Source organism: Nerophis lumbriciformis, linkage group LG26 (assembly GCF_033978685.3).
Source record: "Nerophis lumbriciformis linkage group LG26, RoL_Nlum_v2.1, whole genome shotgun sequence".
NCBI classification, from domain to species: Eukaryota; Metazoa; Chordata; class Actinopteri; order Syngnathiformes; family Syngnathidae; genus Nerophis; species Nerophis lumbriciformis.
In genome coordinates this window covers 24257501-24268027 of record NC_084573.2, presented here as the reverse complement: position 1 = coordinate 24268027, position 10527 = coordinate 24257501, and the positions used below count along the sequence as shown (strand labels likewise).

Sequence of the window (10527 nt, the reverse complement as noted above, 5' to 3'; positions counted from 1 at the left end):
TGGCAAGTATGATGATGCGAGCGCCATTCATCATTTGTGTTGTCACCTCAGTGACAAATGTGGCTGCTTGTCATTCATGAAGGAGCCCCAAAGTGCCCCCGCCCCCAGAGAAAAGGGGAGGAGTTTCCCCCTGAGACCCCCCCCACTCTCCTCTCCTCCCTCCCTCTTCCACTCTCGCAGCTGTCACGCTGTAACATATGATGCATTCTTCGCGGGATCTCCACGCCAGTCAGCCGACCAATGGGCGACCTCTCACGGTGCAGCAGCAGCAGCGGCAGCAGAGAGGAAGCAGAGAGGCGGCGGTCCCCCCTCCGGCCGGGCGATGCAACCGCGGCATGGACGTTGCATCGGAAACAACCGTGCACCCCGGAAATCGTGCATGTACACGCGACGGCAATTACCGCGCATTAATTTGCGCGCCATCCGCTAACGATGCACCGGTGCCTTTTCTTCTTCTTCTCCGTCTGTGTTGAAGGCAGTTTGAACACGTTCCAGTGGACGATCCGGCAGCAGCCATCCTGAAATAAAGATCATGGAGAGTGGGAGCTGGGCTGCGATGGTCGGGGACGATGCGTTCAATATGACCGCGTCTCACATCTGGCTGAGTGTCCTCAACTCGTCCAGTCCGCCGACCCCGTGGGACAGCAGTCCCTCTGCCCATGAAACCTCCCTGGAGGACCAGAACCAGCTGATCCAGGAGCAAGCTTACCGGGACTTCACCACCACCCTCCAGATTTTCATCCTCATAGGATCTCTGCTTGGTGAGTCCTTTGTCTACTTGTCGATCCAATGCTTCAAACTGGTGTTAAAACCTCTAAAATGCTTAAAATATTTAATTTAAATACACCCTTTTGCGTTATTGCAGCCCAACAAACACAAGTACACCTGTAATCGATTACCTGCAGTCCTTATTCAATAGTGATGGGAATTGTGTCTTTTATTGGGTCTCTTATTTTCCCCTTTAAATATGACATAATTCAACAGAATGTTCATTTTTAAAGTTAACAAAGTAAAATGTGGTTTTAAAAGAATACATCTCAAAATTAGCATTGTCCAGTCTCCACATGAGTTATATAGTTAGTACCGTATTTTCGGACTATAAGTCGCAGTTTTTTTTCATAGTTTGGCCGGGGGTGCGACTTATACTCAGGAGCGACTTATGTGTGAAATTATTAACACATTACCGTAAAATATCAAATAATAATATTTAGCTCATTCACGTAGGAGACTAGACGTATAAGATTTCATGGGATTTAGCGATTAGGAGTGACAGATTGTTTGGTAAACGTATAGCATGTTCTATATGTTATAGTTATTTGAATGACTCTTACCATAATATGTTACCTTAACATACCAGGCACGTTCTCAGTTGGTTATTTATGCCTCATATAACGTACACTTATTCAGCCTGTTGTTCACTATTCTTTATTTATTTTAAATTGCCTTTCAAATGTCTATTCTTGGTGTTGGGTTTTATCAAATACATTTCCCCCAAAAATGCGACTTATATATGTTTTTTTTCCTTCTTTACTATGCATTTTCGGCAGGTGCGACTTATACTCCGGTGCGACTTATACTCCGAAAAATACGGTATACACTAAAGTTCCCTGGGACCTTTTTGTCCCCTATTGACTCCCTTTTATAATGGCCATTTTTAAGAATACCGTAAACCTGTTTTTGTTCATACTGCTTTTTCCATGAAAACCAAATAAATCCAGGCAGGAAAATATTTCACAGTTTGTGTTTTTACTATTTTAAAAAGGGTGTTTCTTTGACAAAAAGAGCATAAAACATATAAAACATTAAAAAAAATAGTAAAAACCGAATGTCAACGGATCGATCTCAAGTTTATTTAGAAATTTAAGTGTTGAAACTGCAAAAAAAATATTAATATATGACTTACTTTTAAGACTTTTAATGTGTGGGACCTTGAAGGGTTCAAGGGACCAAAATGTGGAATTTTATTAAAAGCAGTAAATGCTTAAAAAATAATTATGAATCAAAATCAATGTTGTTTTTAATTATTGACCTATTAATGGCTCCAATCATTTCACATAAAATATTTGACTTTGACATTTTGTATGGGAAAATATTGCACAGTTTGTGGCCATAGGAAATTTTTTTTTTTTTTTTTTTTACAAAAGCAGTATAACATTTTCAAAAACATAAAAAATAGTAAAAAAACGAATATAAATACACAGATGTAAAGTTTATTTAGAAATCTAAGCGTTAAAAGTGTAATTTTTTTTAAATATAATACTCACTTTTAACACTTTTATGTGTGGGACCTTTGAGGGTTCAAGGGACCAACAATGTGGAATTTTAATAAAAACAGCCAATGCTCAACAAATAACAATGCATCAAAATCAATGTTGTTATGAATTATTGACCTATTAAAGGCTCCAGTCACTTCACATCAAATATGAGACTTTAACATTTTTTTATGGTAAAATATGGCAAAGTTTGTGTTTTTGCCTTAAGACAAGTGTTTTCTTTGACAAAAATGCATAAAACTTAAAAAAACTGTATATCCACGTGTTACTACGGTTATCATTAATACTGTTTATTGTTACGTAAACTTTGATTGTCTGTTATTTTTAAATTTTGTGCTTCGAAGCCTATTTTTTTTTAAAGCATATTGTACTTATTTTTAATTTTATCTAATAATTTTCAAACATAAAAATGACTAAATGAACTAAAAATATCAATACTAAAGTAAGACTGGCCACTAGATGACACCAAACCAATCAGAGAGCAATGTTGAGTATCATGGCCACTGATTGGCTCAGCCTGAGGCAGCGTTACTATGTTAGATCAAACAAGTGTAAAGGTGCCTATGTGGGTGTTTTTTCATGTCTAATGTAAAATAAACATATTTAGAAGGTCGCAAAATACATTTTTGTTCCAGCTATGAAAATATTAATTTCTTGTAATTAATAATTTCCTATTTTGTGGAAATTCATTGATTGCGGACAATGATAAACATGGGACTACTGCGCTGTATTTACATTAGAACAACACAACATCACATAAATAAAAAAAAGAAAGGGCAGCATTCAGGCAACTACACTACCATCTAAACATTAAACGTAATCACAACATTGCTACAATATTTTATATTTTGTGGAACATAATTTCTAGGAGATTACAACACATATCACCTGGAAGGTGAAGTGTTTCCTTCCTGTATCACAATAAATTGGGAGAAAAATCACAACAACCATTTTTTATTATATTTTGTTTTACTTGTGGCAGCCCGCCACAAGTAAATGAATGTATGGGAAACGCTTGTGGCAGCCCGCCACAAGTAAATTAATGTATGGGAAACGCTGCAATGTTTTGTGGAACATGATGGCTAGGAGATGGCAGCACAATTATCACATTGAAAAATACTAAAACATCCATCCATCCATCCATCTTCTTCCGCTTATCCGAGGTCGGGTCGCGGGGGCAGCAGCCTAAGCAGGGAAGCCCAGACTTCCCTCTCCCCAGCCACTTCGTCCAGCTCCTCCCGGGGGATCCCGAGGCGTTCCCAGGCCAGCCGGGAGACATAGTCTTCCCAACGTGTCCTGGGTCTTCCTCGTGGCCTCCTACCGGTCGGACATGCCCTAAACACCTCCTTAGGGAGGTGCTCGGGTGGCATCCTGACCAGATGCCCGAACCACCTCATCTGGCTCCTCTCGATGCGGAGGAGCAGCGGTTTTACTTTGAGCTCCCCCCGGATGACAGAGCTTCTCACCCTATCTCTAAGGGAGAGCCCCGCCACCCGGCGGAGGAAACTCATTTCGGCCGCTTGTACCCGTGATCTTGTCCTTTCGGTCATAACCCAAAGCTCATGACCATAGGTGAGGATGGGAACGTAGATCGACCGGTAAATTGAGAGCTTTGCCTTCCGGCTCAGCTCCTTCTTCACCACAACGGATCGATACAGCGTCCGCATTACTGAAGACGCCGCACCGATCCGCCTGTCGATCTCACGATCCACTCTTCCCTCACTCGTGAACAAGACTCCGAGGTACTTGAACTCCTCCACTTGGGGCAAGATCTCCTCCCCAACCCGGAGATGGCACTCCACCCTTTTCCGGGCGAGAACCATGGACTCGGACTTGGAGGTGCTGATTCTCATCCCAGTCGCTTCACACTCAGCTGCGAACCGATCCAGTGAGAGCTGAAGATCCTGGCCAGATGAAGCCATCAGGACCAAATCATCTGCAAAAAGCAGAGACCTAATCCTGCAGCCACCAAACCGGATCCCCTCAACGCCTTGACTGCGCCTAGAAATTCTGTCCATAAAAGTTATGAACAGAATCGGTGACAAAGGGCAGCCTTGGCGGAGTCCAACCCTCACCGGAAACGTGTCCGACTTACTGCCGGCAATGCGAACCAAGCTCTGACACTGATCATACAGGGAGCGGACCGCCACAATCAGACAGTCCGAAACCCCATACTCTCTGAGCACTCCCCACAGGACTTCCCGAGGGACACGGTCGAATGCCTTCTCCAAGTCCACAAAGCACATGTAGACTGGTTGGGCAAACTCCCATGCACCCTCAAGGACCCTGCCGAGAGTATAGAGCTGGTCCACAGTTCCACGACCAGGACGAAAACCACACTGTTCCTCCTGAATCCGAGGTTCGACTATCCGGCGTAGCCTCCTCTCCAGTACACCTGAATAGACCTTACCGGGAAGGCTGAGGAGTGTGATCCCACGATAGTTAGAACACACCCTCCGGTTCCCCTTTTTAAAGAGAGGAACCACCACCCCGGTCTGCCAATCCAGAGGTACTGCCCCCGATGTCCACGCGATGCTGCAGAGTCTTGTCAACCAAGACAGCCCTACAGCATCCAGAGCCTTAAGGAACTCCGGGCGGATCTCATCCACCCCCGGGGCCTTGCCACCGAGGAGCTTTTTAACTACCTCAGCAACCTCAGCCCCAGAAATAGGAGAGCCCACCACAGATTCCTCAGGCACTGCTTCCTCATAGGAAGACGTGTTGGTGGGATTGAGGAGGTCTTCGAAGTATTCCCTCCACCGATCCACAACTTCCGCAGTCGAGGTCAGCAGAACACCATCCGCACCATACACGGTGTTGGCACTGCACTGCTTCCCCTTCCTGAGGCGGTGGATGGTGGTCCAGAATCGCTTCGAAGCCGTCCGGAAGTCGTTTTCCATGGCTTCCCCGAACTCCTCCCATGTCCGAGTTTTTGCCTCCGCGACCGCTGAAGCCGCACACCGCTTGGCCTGTCGGTACCTGTCCGCTGCCTCAGGAGTCCCATGAGCCAAAAGAACCCGATAGGACTCCTTCTTCAGCTTGACGGCATCCCTCACCGCCGGTGTCCACCAACGGGTTCTAGGATTACTGCCACGACAGGCACCAACTACCTTGCGGCCACAGCTCCAATCAGCCGCCTCGACAATAGAGGTGCGGAACATGGTCCACTCGGACTCAATGTCCAGCACCTCCCTCGTGACATGTTCAAAGTTCTTCCGGAGGTGGGAATTGAAACTCTCTCTGACAGGAGACTCTGCCAGACGTTCCCAGCAAACCCTCACAATGCGTTTGGGCCTGCCAGGTCTGTCCGGCATCCTCCCCCACCATCGCAGCCAACTCACCACCAGGTGGTGATCGGTAGAAAGCTCCGCCCCTCTCTTCACCCGAGTGTCCAAAACATGAGGCCGCAAATCCGATGACACAACTACAAAGTCGATCATAGAACTGCGGCCTAGGGTGTCCTGGTGCCAAGTGCACATATGGACACCCTTATGCTTGAACATGGTGTTCGTTATGGACAATCCGTGACGGGCACAAAAGTCCAATAACAAAACACCACTTGGGTTCAGATCCGGGCGGCCATTCTTCCCAATCACGCCTCTCCAGGTTTTACTGTCGTTGCCAATATGAGCGTTGAAGTCCCCCAGTAGAACGAGGGAATCACCCGGGGGAGCACTCTCAAGTACTCCCTCGAGTGAATCCAAAAAGGGTGGGTACTCTGAGCTGCTGTTTGGCGCGTAAGCGCAAACAACAGTCAGGACCCGTCCCCCCACCCGAAGGCGGAGGGAAGCTACCCTCTCGTCCACCGGGTTGAACTCCAACATGCAGGCTCTGAGCCGGGGGGCAACAAGAATTGCCACCCCAGCCCGTCGCCTCTCACTGCTGGCAACGCCAGAGTGGAAGAGAGTCCAGCCCCTCTCGAGAGAACTGGTTCCAGAGCCCTTGCTGTGCGTCGAGGTGAGTCCGACTATATCCAACCGGAACTTCTCTACCTCGCGCACTAGCTCAGGCTCCTTCCCCCCCAGCGAGGTGACGTTCCACGTCCCAAGAGCTAGCTTCTGTAGCCGAGGATCGGACCGCCAAGTGCCCTGCCTTCGGCTACCGCCCAGCTCACATTGCACCCGACCTCTATGGCCCCTGCTATGGGTGGTGAGCCCATTGGAGGGGGGACCCACGTTGCCTCTTCGGGCTGTGCCCGGCCGGGCCCCATGGGGACAGGCCCGGCCACCAGGCGCTCGCCATCGTGCCCCAACTCCGGGCCTGGCTCCGGAGGGGGGCCCCGGTGACCCGCGTCCGGGCGAGGGAAATCTGAGTCTCGGTTCTTGCATTTCCATAGAAGTCTTCGAGCTGCTCTTTGTCTGATCCCTCACCTAAAACAATTATTTATTATATTTTTTACTTGTGGCAGCCTGCCACAAATAAATCAATATATGGGGTACACTGCAATGTTTTGTGGAACATGATTGCTGGGAGATGGCAGCACAATTATCCCCTGGAAGGGGAAGTGTTACCTTACTGTTCTACAGAAAAAAAAAAAAAAAACAACAACCATTTTTTAAAATATATTCTTTACCTGTGGCAGCCCGCCACAAGTAAGTGAGTGTATGGGAAACTGCAATGCTCTGTGGAACATGATTGCTGGCAGCACATTTATCACCTGGACGGTGAAGTGTTACCTTCCTTTATCGCGTTATTAAAAATAAAATAAATCAAAATGTTTTACATGTGGCGGCCTTAAATTTACTTGTGGCGTGAATGTATGGGAAGCACTGCAATGTTTTGTGGAAAATGATGGCTTGGAGATGGCAGCACATACAGTATATCTCCTGCAAGCAAACCTACCGATATTGCAAATTAATAAATGTAAATTATTTTTAATTTGTGGTGACCCTAAATTTACTTGTAGCGTAAATGTATTGGAAACACTGCACCCCTTGTTACTGTATCAAAGTTAAAGTAAAGAGTTTTCATTGTTTTGAGCTTTTACCGTTGACAGGGTTTCACTCTGTGGGAGTGTGAGCAAGATCGTTAGCGTCAATTAGCACAAACACGGGTGCTGCTGCAAAATATGCAGTTTAGCCAAAGCAATCACACCATGGCGAACAGGAGTCGTGGGGAAAAGGTGCCGACAGGAAGTATAAAAAATGGAGTAAATATTTTAACTGGCTGCTTAAGATGAGGCAGCACACTCCTCTGGTAGTACTGATGGTAGTGATGGCTGGATGCACATGGACGCCATAAATGGATGCATAGAACGTCCTCTGCCCTGACAGCGCAACAGGCATAATTACCACAGTCGTTTCCTGTCTTATCTTCGTGTAGCTCTCTGCAGACTGAAGAGGTAGCCAGGATGCAATGCAGTCACTCAATGGGTCGCCCTAACTGACACTAAACATGTCCCTAGCAACTGGGAATTTCTGACAGCAGCAATGAGGCACAAACACAACAGCAGCAAATAGTAAGAACATGCAAATAAACTGCACACTGCATTAAATGTCCCCTGTTATGTACAATTGTATGTTTCTAAAGCCTTTTTTTGGCTTAATGAACTAAAAAAATAATAAATCAGGCTTCGCTGCACGTCTTGCAATAAAATCTGAGGCTCTGCCAACTACAGTCAGCTACTGATGACTAAGCTAACTTCAGCAACTAAGCTAACCTAGCGTAATGTCGCTGTTAAAACGTAACTGTAATGTTAGCACTTTATTGCCACGCTTGTGTTCTCCTGTCACACGCTCATGTTATATGTGTATATATCATATATATATACATATATGTATATATATATATATGTATGTATATATATATATGTATGTATATATATGCATATGTATGTGTGTGTATGTATATATATACATATATATATGTATATTTAAAATGTAATATCGGAAATTATCAGTATCGATTTCAAAAAGGAAAATTTATGACTTTTTAGAACGCCGCTGTGTACACGGACGTAGGGAGAAGTACAGAGCGCCGATAAACCTTAAAGGCCTACTGAAACCCACTACTACCGACCACGCAGTCTGATAGTTTATATATCAATGATGTGTGTGTTGTGCAGGTGTTTGAGTTGTATTGGCGGATTATATGGACGGGAGTGGGGATTGATTGATTGATTTCGGAGGTGTTTGTTATGCGGGATTAATTTGTGGCATATTAAATATAAGCCTGGTTGTGTTGTGGCTAATAGAGTATATATATATGTCTTGTGTTTATTTACTGTTTTAGTCATTCCCAGCTGAATATCAGGTCCCACCCGCCTCTCACAGCATCTTCCCTATCTGAATCGCTCCCACTGCCCTCTAGTCCTTCACTCTCACTTCCCTCATCCACAAATCTTTCATCCTCGCTCAAATTAATGGGGAAATCGTCGCTTTCTCGGTCCGAATCGCTCTCGCTGCTGGTGGCCATGATTGTAAACAATGTGCGGATGTGAGGAGCTCCACAACCTGTGACGTCACGCTACTCGTCTGCTACTTTCGGTAGAGGCAAGGCTTTTTTTATCAGCGACCAAAAGTTGCGAACTTCATCGTCAATGTTCTCTACTAAATCCTTTCAGCAAAAATATGGCAATATCGCGAAATGCTCAAGTATGACACATAGAATGGAATTGCTATCCCCGTTTAAATAAGAAAATCATATTCCAGTAGGCCTTTAAAGGCACTGCCTTTGCGTGCCGGCAGTCACATAATGTCGACAGCTTTTCATACACACACAAGTGAATGCCAAGCATACTTGGTCAACAGCCATACAGGTCACACTGAGGGTGGCCGTATAAACAACTTTAACACTGTTACAAATATGCGCCACACTGTGAACCCACACCAAACAACAATGACAAACACATTTCGGGAGAACATCCGCACCGTAACACAACATAAACACAACAGAACAAATACCCAGAACCCCTTGCAGCACTAACTCTTCCGGGACGCTACAATATACACCCCCTGCTACCCCCTACCCCCCTCGGTTGATATCGAGAATCGGTAATTAAGAGTTGGACAATATCGGATATCGGCAAAAAAGCCATTATCGGACATCTCCGGTCGTACCTAACCGACAGGAGTTTTTGTGTAAAAGTAGACAGTTTTATGTCGTCCACAGCTCCTTTACCACATGGGGTCCCCCAGGGCTCAATCCTTGCCCCAATTTTATTTGCGCTTTACCTTCTCCCCCTTGGTTCTATTTTTAGGAAGTACAGTATTGCATTTCATTTTTATGCCGATGATTGCCAGATTTATTTTCCCATGGCACAAAATAACACGGTTCAACGTCTTATTGACTGCCTGCACGACATCAAAGTCTGGCTTTCAGCTAACTTCCTGAGCCTAAATGAAGATAAAACAGAAGTTATGTTGTTCGGTCCAAGTCGCTCTCCCTCCCCCAACGTTGACCTCGGCACTCTGACCCCGTATCTCAGCGACTGTGTCACAAACCTGGGGGTAAAGTTTGACTCAGATTTTAAATTCGAAAAACAAATCATTAGCGTCGTTCAAAAAAGCTTTTATCAATTACGCCAAATAGCGAAAGTGAAACCGCTTCTATCAAGACATGATCTTGAGAAATTAATCCACGCTTTTATCTCGACTCGTCTTGACTACTGTAATGCCCTGTATGTTGGCATTAGCCAGGCCTCCCTCGCCCGCCTGCAGCTCGTGCAGAACTCTGCTGCTCGTCTGCTAACACAGACCCGCAGACGTGAGCACATCACCCCTATTTTAGCGTCCCTTCACTGGCTCCCTGTGCGTTACCGAATACATTTTAAACTCCTTTTATTTGTTTTTAAATGTCTAAACAACCTCGCGCCAACCTATCTCTCCGACCTCCTTCAGCCTTACTGCCCCACCCGATCCTTAAGATCAGCCGATCAGCTGCTGTTGACGGTCCCTGACACAAGGCTGAAGCTTAGAGGTGACAGAGCTTTCGCCGTTGCTGCTCCCAAGCTCTGGAACGACCTACCCCTGAGTGTTAGACAAGCCTCCTCTCTTCCTGTTTTTAAATCTCTCTTAAAAACATACTTTTATTCCATGGCTTTTAACACTGAGTGATATCCATCCTGCAATGGCGCCCCATAATACACCTGCTGTGATCCTGTTTTTATGTTTTTATGTTTTTATTAATTCTATTTTAATTATTTATTTTTTTATCGTGTTCTGTTTGTGTTGTGTTGTGTTTGCTCGGTACTCGTTTTATCTTTTAACCTGTTCATTGTACAGCACTTTGGCTACCCCTGTGGTAAATTTTAAAT

The 10527-nt window shown here is 45.3% G+C and overlaps 1 protein-coding gene across 1 annotated transcript in view; it reads left to right on the top strand.

Annotated features, from left to right (window-relative positions):
• The first annotated feature begins 517 nt into the window (after positions 1-517).
• The window catches only part of gpr176 (G protein-coupled receptor 176), a 33832-nt gene continuing 23822 nt past the window's right edge, over positions 518-10527 (top strand). Inside the window, exon 1 of the mRNA XM_061987145.2 lies at positions 518-761. Coding sequence (XP_061843129.2) covers positions 533-761 — 229 coding nt within the window. The 5' untranslated portion in view covers positions 518-532. The remainder of the gene's footprint in view (positions 762-10527) is intronic.